Genomic DNA, 13,299 nt, shown 5'->3' with positions numbered 1-13,299 from the left:
AGAAAAAGAGAAAGTAGGTGGGGATGAGTGGATGACTGATGGAGCAGGGTTCCTGGAGAGGAAGGCAGGGATGGCTTCAGGCACAGGTAGAAGGATTGCCTTTAACAGATATGACGCCTCATCCCAGAAGCTGGAAGAAAAGAAGTAAAGATGGATATGGATAAGTTTTTATTTTGGGGTTGGAGAGATGGGAACCCTTATGGGAAACTGAGGATGATCACATCTAATGGTATGATTTGTTTTCTCAGTGAAATAGGATGCAAGATGGTTATCTGAGAGTAAGAAGTGTGGGTGTTGAGTAGTGGGATTGGATTGATATGTCATTGCCCCTGGAATGCTTTACCCAACGCAGCCTGACTAGATTGGGTACACCTGTCATGTGGCTCTAGAGCAATCTATACTACCTTATCATAGCATTTATCATTCTTTATTGTTTGTGCTGGTTAAATTGTCTTGGTTACTAGACTCTGAAGACAGGGAAGGTATCTGTCTTTCTCACCAGTGTGTCCCCAGCACTTAGGACAGTGCCTGACACATAGTAGGACACTTAATAAAGTAGGTGCTTAATAAGTATTTCTTGAATGACTGGTCTCACAGGAAGTAAGTAGTAGAGCAGAGACTAGAATGCTATTTTTTCTGACTCCAAAACTCAAGCTCTCAACCATAAAAAAGAGTAGGATGCAAGGGAATTAGGGTATACTGGTAAGAGAGTAGTTTATATGATCTACCATTGGCCCAGATCATATGGGGAGAAACAACCAGCAAGAGAAACAAAAATTTAAGAGGAAGTATAGGTGAGAGTTAGACTGGGAGAAACCTTGAAGGATGGAAAACTGTGATTTTAAAAAATGGGTTATTTGAGGTAGAAAATAGAATTTTAGGAGTTAAGGTTCTGAATATGGCTTAGAGGAAAAGTATGAGTCAGGTTCCAAAGTCTTCAGTGACTGAGGGGGATGGCCAGGAGGTGGCTGGATAACAATGATAGTAGGGCTATAAGTTGGTGTCCCTTAGAAGAGAATGAGAGTACAAGAGTCTGGAAGCAGGGAAGCGGACTTGGCCCAGTGGGTAGGGCGTCCGTCTACCACATGGGAGGTCCACAGTTCAAAACCCTGGGCCTCCTTGACCCGTGTGGAGCTGGCCCACGTGCAAGGAGGGCACCCCATAAGGAGAGCTGCCCAGCGTGAAAAAAAAAATTGTAGCCTGCCTAGGAATGGTGCCGCCCACATGGAGAGCTGACACAACAAGACAACACAACAAAAAGAAACAGATTCCTGTGCCACTGACAACAACAGAAGCGGACAAAGAACACGCAGCAAATAGACACAGAGAACAGACAACTGGGGCGGGGGGTTGGGAGGGGGAGAGAAATAAATAAAGAAATATATCTTTAAAAAAAAAAGGTCTGGAAGCAGCAGCAGCAGCAGTGTCAGGAAACCTGGAAAATGCCAGCGCCCTCTCCTGGTCTTGTGATGTGGATGGAGTATGGGTGGATAAGCAGTCTCTGCATATAAGTTGTTCTCTGGGGAGAGCTGAGTTTTAGTGAAGGCTGGAATTTGGAGAAAGCATTTTGTAAAAATGTTGAGGATATAGGAGAGTTGTTAACAAAGAAACAAGGGTTCCAAAGAACCAAGTAAGTAGAAAAGACTATCCTTACCCCCCATTTTCACAATTCCACAAATCATGCAGGAACTTCGGGACAGTAGTGACTTGATCTAATGTTGGCTGTTGAGGAAATTATGGCCATTTAAACTGGGTAACAGGAACTGTGGTACCAATTGTTACTTAGAAATGATTTCTTAAAGATCACTTTAGGCAAAAGCTAATTCATGAGATACTATTTCACACTCATAAGGATGACTATTTTTTAAAAAAAAAGACAAAAAATAACAAGCGTTGGAGAGGGTGCGGAGAAATTGAAGCTCTAGTACAGTGTTGGTAGGAATGTAAAATGATGTAGCCAATGTGGAAAGCAATATGGCAGTTTCTCAAAAAGTTAAATATAGAATTACCATATGACCCGGCAATTCTACTTCTAGATATATACCCAAAGATAGTGAAAACAGGGTCTCAAACAAATAGTTGTCACCAATGTTCATAGCAACATTATTCACAGTAGCCAAAAGGTAGAAACAATGTAAGTGTCCATTAACAAATGAATGGATCAACAAAATGTGGTACATACATACAGTGGAATGTTTTTCAGCCATAAGAAAGAATGAAATTCTGAGATATATTGCAATGTGGGCGAATCTTGAAAACAATGCTCAGTGAAATAAGCAAGACATAAAAGGATAAATGTTTGTATAATATCACCTATAAAAGATGTCTAGAAATAGCCAATCCGCAGAGTCAGAAAGTAGATTAGAGATTACCAGGGGATTTGGGGGGGGTGAGGAAGTATTTGTCTGTTGGATATGAAGTATTTGTAAATAAAATTAAATAAAAATATGAAGCACTAACTCGTCTCATTGGGACTGACTGCTAATAGGTATGGGCTTTCTTTTGGGGGTGATGGAAATGTTCCAGAATTAGATAGTAAGTGATGGTTGCACAACATTGTGAATTACTAAAACCCACTGAGTTGTACAGTTTAAAATGGTAGATTTTATGTTACGTGAATTATATCTCAAAAAATGTTTAAACTAATTCATCTCTGTATCTTTTTTTCTGATTTTGCCAGGTGGTACAGCTGGATGTGAGAGGCAATATGGTGAAACTTAATGATGGCTCTCAAATAACCTATGAAAAGTGCTTGATTGCAACAGGTGGGTCTTTCTGGAGATAGCTTTCTTCCTGGATACAACTTTTCAAGTTTTAAGAGTCAGGCCTTCTCTATAGAAGGCATTATTTAATCGTAAGAAAACTGTAATCCAAACTCTCTGAGGTGGGTACCTTCTCTTGGTGCAAAGCCTGGCTAACTACAAGTGTCCCAGATCAATAGCTCTTCTAGATTATCCATGTTGTTCCTTCCAGTGATGGCATGGATATATATTGAAGATGGTTTCCTTCTTCCTCTCCCTGCTTAGCCCTTTGCCCTGTGGCCTGAAAGTGGCATGGCCTGGTGGCTTCATTGCCAAGGCTAATCAGAAATCAAGATAGGTGACTGAAGCAGTTGCTTAAGCAAACATAGCTGTGATATCTGATAAGTCTGAAAGAGAAATTGGAAGAGAATCTGAAGCAAAATATAAGGCCTTTTAGCTATCTATGGGGAGTGTGGGGGCCCTTTGAAAAGACTCTTAAATCTGCTTTTCAAAGGAAATTGATAAAAGCCGGCTGTGAGGCTAGTTATAGGAAATCAAAACCGCATATCCTGTTGATGCTGCTGTAGCACCAGCAGGGAGCACACACACCACAACCCTAAATGAAGACAACTTCATTTTGTGGGGTGCTTGAGCTCACGCCTGCTTGTTAGACTAAAGAGGTTTCCTCTTATTTCCAGGAGGCACTCCAAGAAGTCTGTCTGCCATTGATAGGGCTGGAGCAGAGGTGAAGAGTAGAACAACACTTTTCAGAAAGGTAATTGTCTACTTTAGTGCTTGCTTTGTATTTCTTTGAAGAGGTAGTATAATCTTGTGGTCCCCAAGTACCCTCCTGGGATTTGGGAGCTCTAAGTTCTATTTATGGTTCTTCTACAGACTTGTTATCTGGCCTTGAGCAAGTCACTTACTCTCTCTGCACCTCAGATACCTCACTCAAGTATCTTCAGCTCCTAGGAGAAAAATACATTTAGTGTTTTATTGCTTGTTATAGTTCCTTCTGATTGCTCTTCCATAGTTGTTTTTTCCTGATGCTTTTGATTCATTGGAACTTCTTAAAGCCTTGGCATTTTTTCATTGCAAGTGCTGTTATGGGGACTGAGAAGAATAGAGTACCCAAGTGAAAAAGGAAACAGGGTTGTATGTCTTAATACTGTGCTTGGCTTTTTTTTTTTTAATTTTATTCATTTTGTAAAAATATTACATTCAAAAAATATGAGGTCCCATTCAACCCCACCACCCCCACCCACCACTCCCCCCACAGCAACACTCATTCCCATCATCATGACACATCCATTGCATTTGGTAAGTACATCTCTGGGCATCTCTGCACCTCATGGTCAATGGTCCACATCATTGTGCTTGGCTTATACAACAAAACTGCTGTAATTTTCCAGTCACTATTGTAGGTATTTGATAAGATTTGTACTATTCTTTAAGTTCTTGATAGAACAAGGTTTCTCAACTTCAACAGTGTTGACATTTGGGGCCAAGTAATTGTTAGTTATGGGGACTGTCCTCTGTACTGGAGGATATTTAAAGCATGCCCTTACCTTTACCGGTAGCATACCCTGCCCCAGTCGTGACAACCAAAACTGTCTCCAGGCATTGCCAAATGTTCCCTGCTGGGAGGTGGGGAGAGGATGAGGAGTGGGGACAAATTGCCACCACTTGACGACCACTGTTGATAGAAGGGGTGTTACAAAGAACAAAGAAAGAAATTTACATTAATAATGTAGAGGCTATAATTGAGCCACTTTATACTAGAATATTTCATCTGCAAATTACTGTTGTCAAAGATTTAGAGGAAAATATTTCCTAGTATTATTGTCTTGTGCCCTTTTGGGAAGTCAGTGGACTAAATTGGCATGACCCTGCAGATTGGAGACTTTAGAGCCTTGGAGAAGATTTCGCGGGAAGTCAAGTCAATTACAATTATTGGTGGGGGCTTCCTTGGCAGTGAACTGGCCTGTGCTCTTGGCAGAAAAGGTGAGTATTGGAGAGTGACCTCTACTTTATTCCCCTAGTCTTGTATCACAGGCTTTCTGGTGGTTTCTCACAAATTCCAGAGATGTATCTGCTAGAATCCATAGAGTTTGATTAAGATTTATATAGTGGGAAGCTAAGCACTGAGATTAGTTTTGGTGAGGATTCCTGCGTGACTGAAAAGCTGTCATCTGAGCAACTCAGCAGGGATGATTTCTTTCCTTTCTGCTAGTCCCTAGACCAGGATTCTTTAGAAATGAAATAGTAAGGAAAATGAGTCATTAAGATGGTAAATTAGGCTGTGTAGACTACAGAAAAGTGGATATCTTTTAACTGTTGCTCCCTGTAAAAAGTCAAAAACTTTCTTTCAACACATGATAATTCCCATCTTGACAAGTCTGTGGGTTCAAGTTTGAATATTTCATGGCAACCATTTTTCTTAATGTTATTTTTCAACTATGTGAAATCAGGGTATCTTCTCAGGAGAATACTTAACTATTCAGAGATCCCAAAGCATTTGCATAAAATAAACCTGAAATGACTGCTTGGGTGTCAGGGCATGATTCACAGCCAATGGTTTAATCCAAGGACAATAGTTTTGGCACCTATTGTGTTTGCCTTATGAATGAACTCTAGCATCAAGGCCCTCATCATGCCCCAGTGCCCCACAGATGGGAACTCTGGCCTGCATTTCAGCTTTTCCCTGTATTTAGTAAATGACTGCCTACTGCTGCTTTGCTTCTCTTCCTGTCTTCCGAGGGTTGGCTTTTGCCTCCAGCTATACCTACTGTTTCTTCTCAGCTCGAGCCTTGGGCACAGAAGTGATTCAACTCTTCCCTGAGAAAGGAAACATGGGAAAGATCCTCCCTGAATATCTCAGCAACTGGACCACAGAAAAAGTCAGACGAGGTAAAGAGACTGTTTCCATTCTGCATGTCTTTGAGTTTGGCCTAAGGCAAGTTTGCTTCTTTGGGGACTCCCTTGACATAAGCCATGCCACGCAGTGGATGAAATAGTTCCACTGTTCTCCAGTCAACCAAGTTTATATAGGTGTTCTGAATCAGAGGCACCAGATGCTCCCAAGTGCTAAAAATGAACTGTGGGTTTACGTTCTTGCAGCTCTCCAGGGTTTCCTCTTTATTGGTGACAACTGGATTTTGAATGGGATGCCTCTAGTTAGCTTCCCTACATGTCATGAAGGCGATAAGCTTGTGGTCTCAGCCTTGGGTCTTGCTTGCCTTTGCAGAGGGGGTTAACGTGATGCCCAGTGCTATTGTGCAATCTGTTGGAGTCAGCGGTGGCAAGTTACTAATCAAGCTGAAAGATGGTAGAAAGGTAAGGAAGGGGAGACAAGTAGCCAGAAGACCTTTCAGCTCCTCTCTCTTCTTCTCTTCTCTCATTATTCTCCTTCATTTGACACCAGTTGATTTGTTTTCTTGGCAGCTATCATTAGCTTGTAATTTTCTGAATTAACTATCCCTCCATTATAATAGGTAATGATGACAGCCAGAATAGACACCTGTAAACCACTTTCCCTTTGCCCCTTCCTTCTTTGTCATAGATTTTTGAGTCCTTATTAGGGTGGCAGATTTCTTAGATAATGAAGTGTGTGTGTTTGTGTGTGTGTGTGTGTGTGTGTGTGTGTGACATGATGTGTAGTTGTTATATCCAGAAACACAAGTGGAAATTGTGGAAATTGAATTATTTCTTTTTTTCCTCAGGTAGAAACTGATCACATAGTGGCAGCTGTGGGCCTAGAGCCCAATGTTGAATTGGCCAAGACTGGGGGACTGGAAATAGACTCAGATTTTGGTGGCTTCCGGGTAAATGCAGAGCTGCAAGCGCGCTCCAACATCTGGGTGGTAAGTGTGCTACAGGAGGACCAGGAACGCTTTGGTGTCATCAGCTTGTGAACAAGGCCACCTGGTGGTGTGCTGAAGCTTCCTCGATGGCTTAATCAAATAGGGTAAACATGTCCAGAGGCTGAGTCTAGAGAATAAAAACTTGGTGAACTGCTTGATTTACAAGGTCAGGGATGACCGCTTGCTGCAAGCCAGTGGACAGTGACCTAAGCCATGCCTGCAGGAGGATAACACTTCCTCTTGGTGGGCAGCCATCAGTATAACCCCCAGCAGGCATGCTCAGGACATTCAGACTTCTCTGCTCCTCCCTGGGCGTGAATTGAGTCCACGGATTGGAGGATGAAGCAGTTTTATAGTCCCCAGAAAGGAAAATTACTCCATTTTCATTTTCCTCTAGTACTATTTTAGTTGTTTTTAAAAATCTATTATGACACAAACAAGACTATAAAATGAAGGAACCATGAGGTAATTCTCCTATTGTTAGATCATTGCAAATGTATTGTGTTTGATTATGGACTCTGCAACTAAAATCATAGGAACCTTGAAGGGTTTTTTTTAGTTTTAAGATGAAGTGTGCTGGGTTTTTTAACCTGTTCTGAAAGTCATGTGCTCAATATATAGAAGACACAGGCCAAAAAAAAAAAAAAGGAGAAAAAAAATCGCCTGCAGCAACCATTACTATTTTGGTGTGTTTCCTTCCCTTCATTTAGAATTTTTTTTTATTATGGTAGTAATATGAAATAAAACTTTACATTTTTCCTTCCCTTTTCTTGTGCATAGGTTTTTTTCCCTTGTTTTACATGGTCATAGTGAGTAAACCATATGTTAACCTTTGTATTCTGTTTTTTTTCACTTAACATCATAATGTTTTTCACGTTTATTTCAGACTCTGTAAACAGTTTAATGACTGCATAATATTCCATTAAGTGGATATCACAGTTTACTTTGCCACTGCTCACTTGTTGGATTTTTAGGTTGCTTTGGGGAAGCTGGAATAGCCACAAAGATGAATGAAAGGTTTAAGAGTTTAAATACCACATCCCTCATGAAGCTGGCCCTGTTCGGCTGGAGGTTCTCTGTCTCTGATTGAAGCATTGAACTCACTTAATCTGACTGGCACATTATTTTTTTTTTTACATTGCATTGTAGTTTTTGAACAATGGTGTATTTTCTTCTACTAGGTTACACTCTTTTTTTTTTTAAGATTTATTTATTTATTTAATTCCCCCCTCTCCCCCAGTTGTTAGTTCTCTGTATCTGTTTGCTGTGTCTTGTTTCTTTGTCCGCTTCTGTTGTCAGCAGCACGGGAAGTGTGGGCGGCGCCATTCCTGGGCAGGCTGCACTTTCTTTCGCGCTGGGTGGCTCTCCTTACGGGGTGCACTCCTTGTGCGTGGGGCTCCCCTACGTGGGGACACCCCTACGTGGCAGGGCACTCCTTACGCGCATCAGCACTGCACATGGGCCAGCTCCACACGGGTCAAGGAGGCCCGGGGTTTGAACCGCGGACCTCCCATGTGGTAGACGGATGCCCTAACCACTGGGCCAAGTCCGTTTCCCAGATTGTACACTCTTGTAGGCATGTCAGTTTCACCTCTGCAACCCAGACAGTATAATGCCTTGTACATAATAAGTACTCAGCAAATATTTATTGAATGAAAGAATGTTGGATGACAAAAAATTTTTTCTTGGAAAAGATTCATAGATGAGGGGCAGTCAGAGCTAAAAACTAGTTCCCATGTATAGAAAAGAATATTCTGCAATATAATTATTAAATATCCCGTGTCTGCTAATGACAGAATAAGAAGAGACAAGTTTAAGGTGAAGCAAAAATTATTTAGTTTAGCTTTATGGAAGCGCAGAATAATTTTAAAAAAACAAATCTCATTTTGATCATTTAGGTAGGATTCTGACTTGGAGATGGAACAGATTAATTAGTTAACATTGCAGAATTTCTTTTATGTTTATGTAGTCTTTAACTTGCTTTTTTATCTTGTGTTTGTATTGCTTCCAAAGGCAGGAGATGCTGCATGCTTCTACGATATAAAGTTGGGTAGGAGGCGGGTTGAGCACCATGATCATGCTGTTGTGAGTGGAAGACTGGCTGGAGAAAATATGACTGGAGCTGCTAAGCCATACTGGCATCAGTCAATGTTCTGGTAATGGTTGTGTGCCTTGTGGACTCCATTGGCTAGAACACAGAATTAATGGGACCAAGGTCATGGTTTGATTTCCTTCCTACAGAGAGAAAAATTCCATCTTATTTCACCACTTCTAACCATGAGTGGCCCTCTTGTAAGAGGTGTCTCATTTGGCCTAAGACAAAGTGAATGAGTGGTGATAGCATCAGCACTTGTAGTAAAATAGCTCATTTCGACCTATAGCAAGTGTTACGCAAGTGTATTATTAGGTTTAGACAGCAGTTTACTTTATTTTGTTCTTTGCTGCTAACCCTAACAAGCCCAAATACTGATAAAAGGCAGCCCACTCATATGTAACCTTAAGATCAGCAATCCAAAGTCAGGTGTATATGGCAGTTCTTTGGGTAGAGAAAGGTTAGCTGTAGATATTCCTGGGCACTGAGGCCGATTCTATCATTTTGTTGATTCGAACAAGGTCTCAGAAGCCTCTAAGCTGTTTCTGTTAGGCAAATTCTCAGCTGATGGGAGTACATTTTAGGAAGATCACACACATTTTTTTATGAGTTGACAGCAAGGAAAAATAACATGAATTTCAGGGTCAACACATGTAAGATAATACAGTTAGGAAGAAATAATCCACAACTATACAATTATCAGTTACGGCCTAGAAACAGAATCCAAGGAGTGATTGTAAACTCTTCCCTTAAGACATGAGTCCTGGGAGCTACTGCGGTCAACAAGATTAACAATGTGGAGCACCAGAAACAAAACAGCTTGAGTATCCTAGAATACTACAAAACCTTGGTGTGTCTGGGCCTGAAATATTCTGTGAGAGTCTTAGCATATTAAGCAAGCCATGATGACGATAGGAAAAGTTTCCAAGAAGAGCAGTTAAAATAAAATGACCAGGAAAGTGGATGTGGCTGAAGTGATTGGGTTTCTGTCTACCATATTGGAGGACCCAGGTTTGATCCCTGGTAAAAATGTGCCAGGCCTGCATGGCGAGCAAGGCAGCAAGATGATGACATGGGAGTCAAGGCAAGACCCAACAGGAACCAAGAACTGAGGTGGCACAAGTGACAGGGTACCTCTCTCCCACATCTGAGGTCTCTAGGATCGAATCCCAGTGAAGCCTAGAGGAGAAAACGAGAAGAGAAGGAAAAAAAAGAAAGAAAGAAACAGATACAGAAGATTACACAGCACAGCAAAACAGCAAGGTGGGGGGAAGGGGAGAAAAATAAACAAAAAACTTAAATATTTAAAAAATTTAAATGACCAAGTGAATGAATGTGCCTCTTTATAAAAAGCCTTCCAATCTTGGAAAATGAAGGCTAAGAGGACATATACTACTGTTGGTTAGTGAAACCATAAATCATTTCAAATTCTGAATTCTATAAATACGGTACTCTTTACAGCTTCAAAATGGCAGTTACGACAAGTTAAAGGAAGATAGTGAATAATAAACATGGAACTTATCATTCCCCAGATGTAATACGGGATAAAAGCATAAGTAATTTTAAGAATGTTTAGATCATTTTATGGATATGTGACATGCACAATGGTGTGTTAAGGGAAATAAAAGCAGTTGGGGCTAATCATGTTTTCTCATGATAGTCTCTTGATGCCCAGCAGGAGACAGACGAGTTTGATATTTCTCTTATTGCTGCACATACTAAGTTCTTTAGTTGGCATCAAAGTGCTACGCATTAGAGAACATGTAGGCTACTGGGTCATTCCTTACAGACCATTGACAGGACACCCTCTTTTCTTTGCTTCCTTAGGAGTGATTTGGGCCCTGATGTTGGCTACGAAGCTATTGGTCTGGTAGACAGTAGTTTACCCACAGTTGGTGTTTTTGCAAAAGCAACTGCACAGGACAACCCAAAATCTGCCACAGAGCAGTCAGGTAAGGAAGCCCAACCACTTCTCTTGGAAGAGTGTTGAGAAGTACCTTTAGAAATTTTCCTGAACTAAGGGGTTTCTGATTGGCCAGAAAGAACTGTCAGTGACAACCTCTTAATATTATGCTTTAAAAACAACCAAATTCAAAATCCTCACTCTTTAGCGGTCTGAGATTTGGCAAAATCCGGTACCGTGGTCAAGGTGTAGACTCAAATATTGTGGATATCTGACCTAGACTTCGGACAGTGTCAAATTCAACGACTCTGCTATTTAGTTTGTCTCTAGGGAATTAGGAAGACCTGTGTGATGAAGAAAACCTTAACTTTTTAGGTTTTTTGCTTCCTGCTAATCCCAGGAACTAGCATGAAAGACTTTAGCTTAGGACCGGTTATCTTCACAGGCCCTGGGCAGTGAAGAACTGGGCTGAGTAGTTCTTGTGCTGCCTCTAATGCCATTTGTTTGGTCTTTCTTTTTTTTTTTTTTTTAATTTCTTTGTGTTTGGTCTTACTACCAGGTTTTCTTTAGAATGGGAGGCAGCTCTCTTGAAATGGACTTCTCTCCCACACACATCTCTTTTATTAACTCTGAGACCTTATTTTCTCTCCCTTTTATGAACTTGCCTCAAATTGTTTAATCCCTATGTCCTTTTGCCAGAAGTATTCCAAGGGCAGGTTGTTCTTTGAGGAGGAAACAAGACATTATAAGTTGAGCCTTCTGTGTAATTCGAGTGTATTAAGCATACCTGTGCCTTAATGCTGACCTCTCTTGGAGAGTGGATCCAGGAGAGAGACCTACGTATTTATAACCTCCAGGCCACTGCTCTGTCCACTGAGCAGTATTACTTGTAGCCTGGTGGATCTTAGAAGACAAAGTGCCTCCTTCTCTTTCCTTCCCCTCCTTTAGGAGGAAACTCCTTGACTTGGTTGTTCCATAGGAAAGCTGCCTTCTGCTTTGGCTAAAGTGTCTCTCTAGCAGTGCTGTCCAGTAGAACTTTCTGCAGTGATGGAAATATTCTTATCTCTGCTGTGTCCAATACATTAGCCACTAGCTGCATGTGGTGTTGGAGCACTCGAAATGTGGCTAGTGCAATGGACAGAAGTGAGTTTTTAAATTTATTTGATTTTAGTTGTTTTAAACTTAAATACATGTTGCAAGTAGCTACCATACTAGACAGTGCAGTTCTAAGGAAGTTTTTCAGGGGACAAGAGAAATTCATCTTCAGTTTGAAGAAATCTACAATCTAGGAAATATCCATAGCAGAAATTGAAAATGAGTTAGTAAAGGAGGGAAGTTTAGGGTCATATTGACCCAGTGCCCAGGGGCTGGCAAGGAAGGGCTTCTTTGGCTTTGTCTGTGGGAGAGGGGCTAGAAAGGGCCAGCATTCACTTGAGGGAACATAGAAAAAAATCTGTAAAGCAGATCTCTAATGACATTTGCCTTTAAGTTTTCCCAGGTTCATTATAACTGAGGTTTTGACTTTGTTTGTTTCGGGGGGGCACAGGGACTGGCATCCGATCAGAGAGTGAGACTGAGTCTGAGGCCTCAGAAATCACTATTCCTCCCAGCACCCCCGCGGTCCCACAGGCCCCTGTTCAAGGGGAGGACTACGGCAAAGGTGTCATCTTCTACCTCAGGGACAAAGTAGTGGTGGGGATCGTGCTGTGGAACATCTTTAACCGAATGCCAATAGCAAGAAAGGTAGGTATTTGTCAGTCCTCTAAGAGGAAGATGGGAAGTGTGGGCTGGAAAATGTTCCTGTAACTTCAGGTGTCCTAATATGCATTGTCCACCCAGGTCAAAGTGTGCCTATGCAGAACATAGGTAAAGTCTTGGCTCAGAAACATTTCTTTTATACTGGGTGGACTGGGAGTTGGCACACTGCTCATTTTGAGTTAATAGAAAGCTATTCCTTCAACTCCCTCACAGTGTGATGTGGGGACTAGTCCCAGCTGTACCATACTGTGGGTCTGCACTGAATGCACATGGAGCAAGTTAGTAACTTATTGTTACTCTCTCCCTCAGATCATTAAGGATGGGGAGCAACATGACGATCTCAATGAAGTAGCCAAGCTATTCAATATCCACGAAGACTAAAGCCATTCGGTGGACTGGGCAAGCACTTCACTGTCCCTCTCAGTGGGCGGGGTGGGTAAAGCAGCATTTTTTATTCAGCAAACTCCGTCTGTGTGTATATAAGTGTGAACGATCAAGTCCTTTGTGCATATTTTCAACCATGTAGACAAATTCCTAATGTTCACATCACAAAATAAAACCCGATTCTTCTAAATTAAATTCTGTTGTCTTTTAAAGGGGATGGGCGAAGGGAGGAAAGCAGTGCAGATTAGAGAGCATGCAAATTGGAATGGTTACAGAGTGCAAGAATTTTCTCAGTCATGTATTCCCTACTCCAGACTTTTAAACTTGTTCAGTTCCCTAAAATTTCTCTCATGCCCCTCCAGGTCTTTCTGTACATACTAACCCTGACCTCTTCCTACAATGTTTGGCCCCTCTCCCCTCCCCTCAAGGGAAGCTCATCACCTCTGTGAGGACTTTCCTGACCCTTCCAAACTCATTCCTTGTTTATGTATCTCTGCTAGGTGGTGGGCTTACTAAAACCAGGAATCATGCCTTTAATGTCTTGCTCATGGTTACATC

The 13,299-nt window shown here is 41.5% G+C and overlaps 1 protein-coding gene across 2 annotated transcripts in view; it reads left to right on the top strand.

Annotated features, from left to right (window-relative positions):
- AIFM1 (apoptosis inducing factor mitochondria associated 1) overlaps window positions 1-12,936 on the top strand; it is a 39,208-nt gene extending 26,272 nt beyond the window's left edge. For both annotated transcript variants that reach the window (XM_004465665.5, XM_004465667.4), the window contains 10 exons: window positions 2,681-2,765; window positions 3,440-3,516; window positions 4,637-4,745; window positions 5,544-5,651; window positions 5,989-6,077; window positions 6,464-6,604; window positions 8,618-8,760; window positions 10,524-10,648; window positions 12,146-12,342; window positions 12,667-12,936. In XM_004465665.5, coding sequence (XP_004465722.1) covers window positions 2,681-2,765; window positions 3,440-3,516; window positions 4,637-4,745; window positions 5,544-5,651; window positions 5,989-6,077; window positions 6,464-6,604; window positions 8,618-8,760; window positions 10,524-10,648; window positions 12,146-12,342; window positions 12,667-12,738 — 1,146 coding nt within the window. In that variant the 3' untranslated portion in view covers window positions 12,739-12,936. The remainder of the gene's footprint in view (window positions 1-2,680; window positions 2,766-3,439; window positions 3,517-4,636; window positions 4,746-5,543; window positions 5,652-5,988; window positions 6,078-6,463; window positions 6,605-8,617; window positions 8,761-10,523; window positions 10,649-12,145; window positions 12,343-12,666) is intronic.
- Window positions 12,937-13,299: the final 363 nt, after the last annotated feature.

The sequence above is a fragment of the Dasypus novemcinctus genome, chromosome X (genome assembly GCF_030445035.2).
Source record: "Dasypus novemcinctus isolate mDasNov1 chromosome X, mDasNov1.1.hap2, whole genome shotgun sequence".
NCBI lineage: Eukaryota > Metazoa > Chordata > Mammalia > Cingulata > Dasypodidae > Dasypus > Dasypus novemcinctus.
The sequence above is the reverse complement of the archived record's forward strand: the minus strand, read 5'-3'. Positions and strand labels throughout refer to the sequence as shown.